The sequence below is a fragment of the Prionailurus viverrinus genome, chromosome B2 (genome assembly GCF_022837055.1).
Source record: "Prionailurus viverrinus isolate Anna chromosome B2, UM_Priviv_1.0, whole genome shotgun sequence".
In the NCBI taxonomy this organism is placed as follows: Eukaryota; Metazoa; Chordata; class Mammalia; order Carnivora; family Felidae; genus Prionailurus; species Prionailurus viverrinus.
In genome coordinates this window covers 100,326,476-100,334,526 of record NC_062565.1, presented here as the reverse complement: position 1 = coordinate 100,334,526, position 8,051 = coordinate 100,326,476, and the positions used below count along the sequence as shown (strand labels likewise).

General features: G+C 39.7%; 1 protein-coding gene across 1 annotated transcript; it reads right to left on the bottom strand.

Moving 5' to 3' along the window:
- Positions 1-1,853: 1,853 nt before the first annotated feature.
- Positions 1,854-2,075, bottom strand: LOC125166801 (translation machinery-associated protein 7-like). Its single transcript, XM_047860841.1, has one exon. It carries the CDS (start codon positions 2,046-2,048, stop codon positions 1,854-1,856), a length of 195 nt encoding a protein of 64 aa, XP_047716797.1. The 5' UTR covers positions 2,049-2,075.
- Positions 2,076-8,051: the final 5,976 nt, after the last annotated feature.

Here is an 8,051-nt window from a genome sequence, read left to right as displayed (position 1 = left end):
ACAGGCGGAACCGGAACTCGAGCGTGGCGTCACTTCCTGGGACCGCCCCATCATGGATGCCTAGGCTTTTTTTTTTCCCCCTTCTCCCTTTAATGAAATTGCGCCCCTTTCCCTTGGTAACAGATTTTTGCCTTGGCTTTTAGCCGGAAATTAACACTTTAGGTAACATCGTGTATAGCAGCTTGATGGACGCGCCTGTGTGTATACCTGGAATAAGGTATTCAGGGACCAGATGTTATTTTTCTGGGAATCTCCCAGAATGTCAGAAAGGTTCACATGGTAGGTACTCACACAGTGAGTGAAATCAATGTGAAATATGCACTATTGACCGATCTGTAAGCTCAATGAGGCAGAATTTATAAATACTGCAGTGTCCGACACATAGAAGGTGTGCATTGAAAGTTAACACTATGGATCTTCATTTATAGCCCCAATTTTTAAATTGCCATATAATTCATATGCCATAAATTTTACCCCTGTAAAGTGTACATTTCACTGGTTTCTAGTATATTCACAAAGGTGCAACTATCACCACATCTAATATCAGAACATCTTTATCACCCCAAAAGGAAACACCCACCCTATCAACCCAATAGTAGTCACTACCCATTTTCCTGTGCGGTAACACACAGGCTGTCAGCTACCTAAGCTTGAGGTCAAGCATGCCATGCCCTCTTTTGCCTCCTACAGAATTGACACAAACTTGGTGGTAAGAAATCCCAAGCTCTTCAAGAGCTGGCTTGGGGTGCCTAGGGGCATCAACGTCTGTGGCCTGGCCTCTGCCATCACACTGATTTGCTGACTTCCTCTGGCCAAGCCAGACCATTACCCTACACCTTCTTTTCTTCAAAGAGTTTTATAATTTCAGCTCCAACATTTAGGCCTTTGGCCCATTTTGAATTAATCTTTATATATCGTATAAGATAGGAGATCCAACTTCATTCTTTTGTATATGGATATCCAGTTGTCCCAGCATCATTTGTTGAATAGATTATCTTTGGGGTGCCTGGGTAGCTCAGTGGGTTAAGCAATGGGACTCAACTTCAGCTCAGATGGTGGTCTCATGGTTTGTGGGTTGGAGCCCCACATCAGCATGGATCCTGCTTAGGATTCTCTCTCCCTCTGTCTCTGCCCTTCCCTACATGTGCACGCGCAAACTCTCTCTCTCTCTCTCTCTCAAAATTAATTAATTAATTTTTTTTTAAAGATTATCTTTGCTCCATTTTATTGCCTTTGCTCCTTGGTCTTAAATCAGTTGACTATATTTACGTGGATTTATTTCTGGGCTCTGTATTCTGTCTATTAGGTATTATCTATTCTTTTGCCAATTCTCGCTATCTCCATTATAGTAGCTTTATAACAAGTCTTGAAGTTGGGTAGTGTCAGTCTTCCTACTTTGTTTTTCAATATTGTGTTAGCCATTCTAGGCCTTCTGCCACTCCATATAAACTTTATTTTTGTTCTGATTCTTTTTTACAAAAGTTTATTCTTAAATGTACAAACGGATCTAAGACAACACTTGATTCTAGCTATAGGTGGCAACAGATACTATGACAAGGAATCCAAATGTTTGAACAGGAATGGAATTAAGGATCACATTGTCTCAGGGCACCTGGGTGGCTCAGTCGGTTAAGCAGCCGACTTCCGCTCAGATCATGATCTCACAGTCCGTGAGTTCAAGCCCCGTGTTGGGCTCTGTGCTGACAGCTCAGAGCCTGGAGCCTGTTTCAGATTCTGTGTCTCCCTCTCTCTGACCCTCCCCCGTTCATGCTCTGTCTCTCTCTGTCTCAAAAATAAATAAACGTTAAAAAAAAAAAAAAAGGATCACATTGTCTCAGGCATAAAAAAACAGCTTACTTTTTGTCAGATTTCTTAATTCCACCTGTGGCCAGGAGGCCCATCCCCATAGTCTTTGCTTTTAGCTCCTTGAGTTTCTTCTGCTCCCCTTTCTGTTTCTGCTTGAGTGCCTTATCCTCCTCATCTGTGTCCTTGGCCTGCTTCATGGGCTGCTTCAGGGGCTCCTTCTTGCCACCTTCATGGTCAGACATGGCACCTGACACCCCTTCCCCAGACCCTGCCACCAAAAGCTCCTCCATATAAACTTTAGAATCAGTTTGCCAATATCCACACAATAACTAGCTAGGATTTTGATTGATATTGCATTGAATCTATAGAGCAAGCTGGAAAGAACTGATATCTAGACAATGTTGAGTCTTCCTTTCCATGAATATGGAACATCTTTCCATTTAGTTCTTCTTTGATTTCTTTCATCAGAATTTTTGTAGTTTTCCTCATATAGATCTGGTATGTGTTTTGTTACATTAATACCTAAACTTTTCATTTTGGGAATGCTAATATAAATAGTATTGTGCTTTGTTATAATGAGCACTGGGTGTTGTATATAAGTGATGAATCACTGAATTCTACTCCTGAAACCAATATTGCACTGTATGTTAACTAACTAGAATTTTAATAAAAACTTAAAAAGAAAAAAATAAAGCTTGAATTATTTAAAATTGTAACGGTATAAAAAACAAATAAAAAATAAAATATTAATAGTATTGTGTTTTAAATTTCAAATCCTATTTGTTCATTGCTGGTATATAGGAAAGCAATTGCTTTTTGTGCATTAACTTTTACCCTGCATCCCTGCTATAATTGCTAATTAGTTCCAGGAGTTTTTGTTTGTTTGTTTGTACATGCTATTTTCCACATAGATGATCATGTTATCTGAGAACAAACAATTTTATTTCCCTTTCTTCTTTATTTGCATTAGCTAGGACTTCCAGTGTAATGTTAAAAAGCTGTGGATGGGGCTCCTGGGTGGCGCAGTCAGTTAAGCGTCCGACTTCAGCCAGGTCACGATCTCGCGGTCCGGGAGTTCGAGCCCCGTGTCAGGCTCTGGGCTGATGGCTCAGAGCCTGGAGCCTGTTTCCGATTCTGTGTCTCCCTCTCTCTCTGCCCCTCCCCCGTTCATGCTCTGCCTCTCTCTGTCCCAAAAATAAATAAACGTTGGAAAAAAAAAAAAAAAAAAAAAAGCTGTGGTGAAGGGGGACATTCTTGCCTTATTTCTGATCTTAGCGAGAAAGCTTCAAGTTTCTCACCATAAACAAGATGTTAACAGTAGAATTTTTGTAGATACTCTTTATCAAGTTGAGGAAGTTCCCCTCTTTCATTCCTGATATTAATAATCTGTCTCCTCTCTTTTTAATTAGTTAGCCAGGCTTGAGGCTTATCAATTTCATTGATCTTTTCAAAGAACCAGCTTTTGGTTTCATTAATTTTCTCAATTGATTTCCTATTCTCAATTTCATTGGCTTTTTTGTTCTAATTTGTATTATTTCTTTTTTCTGCCTACTTTGAATTTAATTAGCTCTTTTTTTCTAGTTTCCTAGCATGGAAACTTAGGTGATTGATTTTAAATCTTTCTTATTTTCTAACATATACATTCCATGCTATAAATTTCCCTCTAAGCACTGCTTTCACTGTATCCCACAACTTTTGACAAATTGTGTTTTCATTTAGTTCAAAATATTTTTAAATTTCTTTTGAGAGTTTTACTTGCCCTGTGTGATATTTAGAAGGGTGTTTTTTAGGGGCACCTGGGTGGCTCAGTTGGTTCAGTGTCTGACTTCGGCTCAGGTCATGATCTCATGGTTCATGGGTTCGAGACCTGTGTCGGGTTCTGTGCTGACAGCTTAGAGCCTGGAGCCTGTTTTGGATTCTGTGTTCCCTCTCTCTCTGTCTCTCCCCCACTTGTGCTCTCTCTCTCTCTCTCTCTCTCTCAGAAATAAACACCAAAAAATTAAAAAAAAAAAAGAAGGTTGTTCTTTAATCTCTGAGTATTTTGGAATTTTCTAACTGTCTGTTTAATGGTTTCTAGTTTCATTGTGGTCTGAGAGCAGACATTGTATGATTTCTATTCTTTTAAATTTGATAAAGTGTTTTTTGTCCCCAAATGTGGTCTCTCTTGATGAATGTTCCATGTGAGCTTGAGAAGAATGTATGTTCTGTTGTTATATGAAGTAGTTTATAGATGTCCCTTATGTCCAGTTGACTGATGGCATTGTTGAGTTCAACCATGTCCTTACTGATTTTCTACCTGCTTGATCACTCCATTTCTGATAGAGAGATGTTGAAGTCTCCAACTATGTTAGTGGATTCATCTATTTCTCCTTGAGGTTCTATCAGTTTTTGCCTCATGTATTTTGGTGCTCTGTTGTTAGACACATACATGTTAATGATTAGTATGTCTTCTAGGAGAATTGACCACCTTATCAATATGTAATGCCCCTCTTTATCCCTGATAAATTTCCTTGGTCTGAAGTTGGCTCTGTATGAATTAATATAGCTACTCCTATGTTGTTTTGATTAATGTTAGAATGATACATTTCTCCATCCATTTACTTTTAATCTTTATGTGTCTTTATATATAAAGTAGGTTCCAGGTAGACAACATTTAGTTGGGTATTGTTTCTTGATCCAGTCTGACAGTCTTTGTTTTAATTGGTTCATGTAGAGCATTGACATTCAAAATTATTGTTTATATAGTTGGATTCATATCTACCATATATATTACTGTTTTCTATTTGTTGCCCTTGTTCTTTGTTCCTATTTTTGTCTTCTATTATTTTTCTGTCTTTTGTGGGTCTGGTTTTTAAAGATTTTATTTTAATGTTTATTTTTGAGAGACAGACAGAGCACAAGCAGGGGAGGGGCAGAGAGAGAGGAAGACACAGAATCCGAAGCAGGCTCTAGGCTCTGGGCTGTCAGCACAAGACCTGATGCAGGGCTCAAAGTCATGAACGTGAGATCATGACCTGAGCTGAAATTGGATGCTTAACCAACTGAGCCACCCAGGCGCCCCTTAAGATTTTATTTCTAAGTAATCTCTACACCCAAGGTGGGACTTGAATTTACAATCCCAAGATCAAGAGTTGCATGCTTCTCGTAGTCTTCTGGGTCTGGAGTTCTCTCTTGTCCAGCAAGGGAGCGGATGCAGGATTGAAATGCAAGAGATGATAATGTCCAAGAGGAGACAAGAGTCCCAAGTAAGAGTTCTTGCTCCGTTTTTATTAGGATCAGAAGGCTTACAAGCATGATGGACGTGCACAAAGAGACAATGAAACCATGAACATTAACTTGTGGGTGTGAGGGAAAGGGGGTTTTGAAAATATGCGGTGTTAGGGGTTTGGGTCAATACAAAACTAAATCCTGGGCAGAAGGTTGTTTACAGCAGACATGAGGCACCACCTCTGTTTACCTAAACTGGTCTAGGGGACAAGAAAGACAGAGTGTGCTACCTCAGGGTCAACAAGACACCTTTCTTTTGCTAATTAGCTCCTCTCCCCAGGCAACTTCCTCCTGCTGCAGTCTATAGCCCTGTTTACCTGTTTTTGTCCTTCCTTCCAGTGAAAGAAGCTTTCTGCTATTGTACTAAATTGGGGGGTGTTTCTGCCCTGAATACCTAATCTTGTTTACTAATCTTGGATGTTTTCATCCTGAGATTTCCTATTCCTATACCTTTGTCCTATACTGGGGGCCTTTGCCCTGTTTACCTAATCTTGTTTTACCTAATCTTGGATGTTTTCATCCTGAGATTTCCTATTTCCTATACCTTTGTCCTATACTGGGGGCCTTTGCCCTGTTTACCTAATCTTGTTTGCCTAGTCTTGGATGTGTTCATCCCGTGGCTTTCTATTTCTTTATGTCTTGTTAACCCATCGGTGCAAATTCAGGGAATTCCTAACCTTATTCCCCACACACGCTCTACTGACTGAGCCACCCAGGTGCCCCTGTATTTTGTGATTTTAATTAACCATTTTATATGATTCCATTTTCTCTCTTTTCTTAGTTTAGTTGGTTAAAATCTTTAAGATTTTAAAGTAACCTCTGCACCCAACCTATGCTCAAACTCACAACCCTGAGATTAAGAGTCACATGCTCTACCAACTGAGCCAGCCAGGAGCCCGTACACTTTTTTCCTTTAAGTTTATTTATTTTGAGGGGGGGGGGGGAGAGAGAGAATCCCAAGCAGGCTCCTTGCTGTCAACGTGGAGTATAATGGAGGGCTTGATCCCACAAACCATGAGATCATGACCTGAGCCAAGACCTAGAGTCAGAAACAACCAACTGAGCCACTCAGGTACCCCTGCACACTTCTTCATAAACACTTTTTAGTGGTTTCCCTAGAGTTTGCAATATACATTTACAATTAATCCACATCCATTTTCAAATAACAATATACTACTTCATGGGGTGTACAAGTACAAAAAAAACTCCTAATTTCTCCTGCCAGTCCCTTGTATCATTTCTGTCATTAATTTCACTTATACATAAGCACGTATGTCTTAGTCCATTCAAGGGGCTATATACCAGAATACCATATACTGGGTGGCTTATAAACAACAGAAATGTATTTCCCGCAGTTCCAGAAGCTTTAAAGTCTAAGATCAAGGCATCAGCAGATATGCTGTCTGATGAAGGCCCATTTCCTGATTCGTAGACAGCATCTTTTCACTGTGTCATCACGTGGAACAAGGAACAAAGGAGCATTCTAGGGTCTCTTTTATAAGGGTACCAATACCATTCAGGAGGCCTCTACCCTCATGACCTAATCACCTCCCAAAGGCCCTACCTTGTAATACCATCACATTGAGGGGTTAGGATTTCCACACATGAATTTGGGAAGGACACATTCTGTCTATAGCAATCCATATATACAAAGGCATACATAATCAAATATATTGTTGTCGTTATTATTTGAACAGATTTTTCTGGTAGATCAATTAAAAATAAAAATAGGGTGCCTGGATGGCTCAGTTGGTTAAGTGTCCAACTCTTGATTTCAGCTCAGGTCATGATCTAACAGTTCATGAGTTTGAGCCCCATGTTGGGCTCTGTGCCTACAGTGCAGAGCCTGCTTGGGATTTTCTCTCTCTGTCTCTCTCTCTCTCTCTCTCTCTCTCTCACTCCCCCGCTTTATGCTCTCTCTCTCTCAAAATAAAGTTAAAAAAGTAAAAGTAGAAGTTTTTATTTTACCTTCACGTATTCCTTTTCTGATGATCATCCTCTCTTTATGCAGATTTGAGTTTCTGACTCATATCATTTTACTTCTCTCTAAAGAACTTCTAACATTTCCTGCAAGGCAGGTCTACTGGCAACAAATTCCCTCAATTTGTGTTTGTCTTTATCTTTTTGAAAGTCTTTCTTTCTCACTTTTAAGGGATAATTTTTCAAGATACTGAACTCTACTTTAGTGTGTTTTTTCTTTCCACATTTTAAATATTACATTCTGGGGCACCTGGCTGGCTCAGTCAGTTAAGCATCCAACTCTTGATTTCCGCTCAGGTAATGATCTCAGAGTTTGTGAGTTCAAGACCCTCCTTGGGCTCTGAGCTGACAGTGTGGAGCCTGCTTGGGATTGTCTCTTCTCCCTCTCTCTCTCTTCCCCTCCCCCACTCATGCACTTGCTCTCTCTCTCTCCCTCAAAATAAATAAACCTAAAAATAATAATAATTCATTCCATCTGTCTTCTTGCCTGCACAGTTATTGAAGAGAAATTAGATGTAATTTTTATCTTTGCTCCTCTATAGGTATGGTGATTTTCCCTGCTCTGGTTCCTTTCAGGATTTTAAATTAATTGTTGATTTTATGTAGTATGAAAATGATATCCTGGAGTGCCAGGGTGGCTCACCCGGTTAATTGAGCAATGGATTCTTGATTTCGGCTCAGGTCATGGTCTCACAGTTCTTGAGTTTGAGCCCCGTGTCAGGCTCTGCACTGAGCCTACTTGGGATTCTCTCTCTCCCTGTGCCCCTCCCCAACTTGCATGTTCTCTGTCTCTCTAAATAAATAAATAAAATGATATCCCTAGATTTAGGGGTTTTTTGGCATTTATCCACTTGGTGTTCTCTGTGGTTTAATGCCTGATATTAATTTGGGGAAATTCTCAGTCATTATTGTTTCAAATATTACTTGTTTCTTTCTCCCTTTTTTCGCTTCTTGAATTTCCACTACATGTATGTTACATCTTTTGTAGTTGTGCCATA

Bases quoted from the DNA above. Each gene is read 5' to 3' on its own strand.
- LOC125166801 (XM_047860841.1), bottom strand. From the start codon at position 2,048: ATGTCTGACCATGAAGGTGGCAAGAAGGAGCCCCTGAAGCAGCCCATG.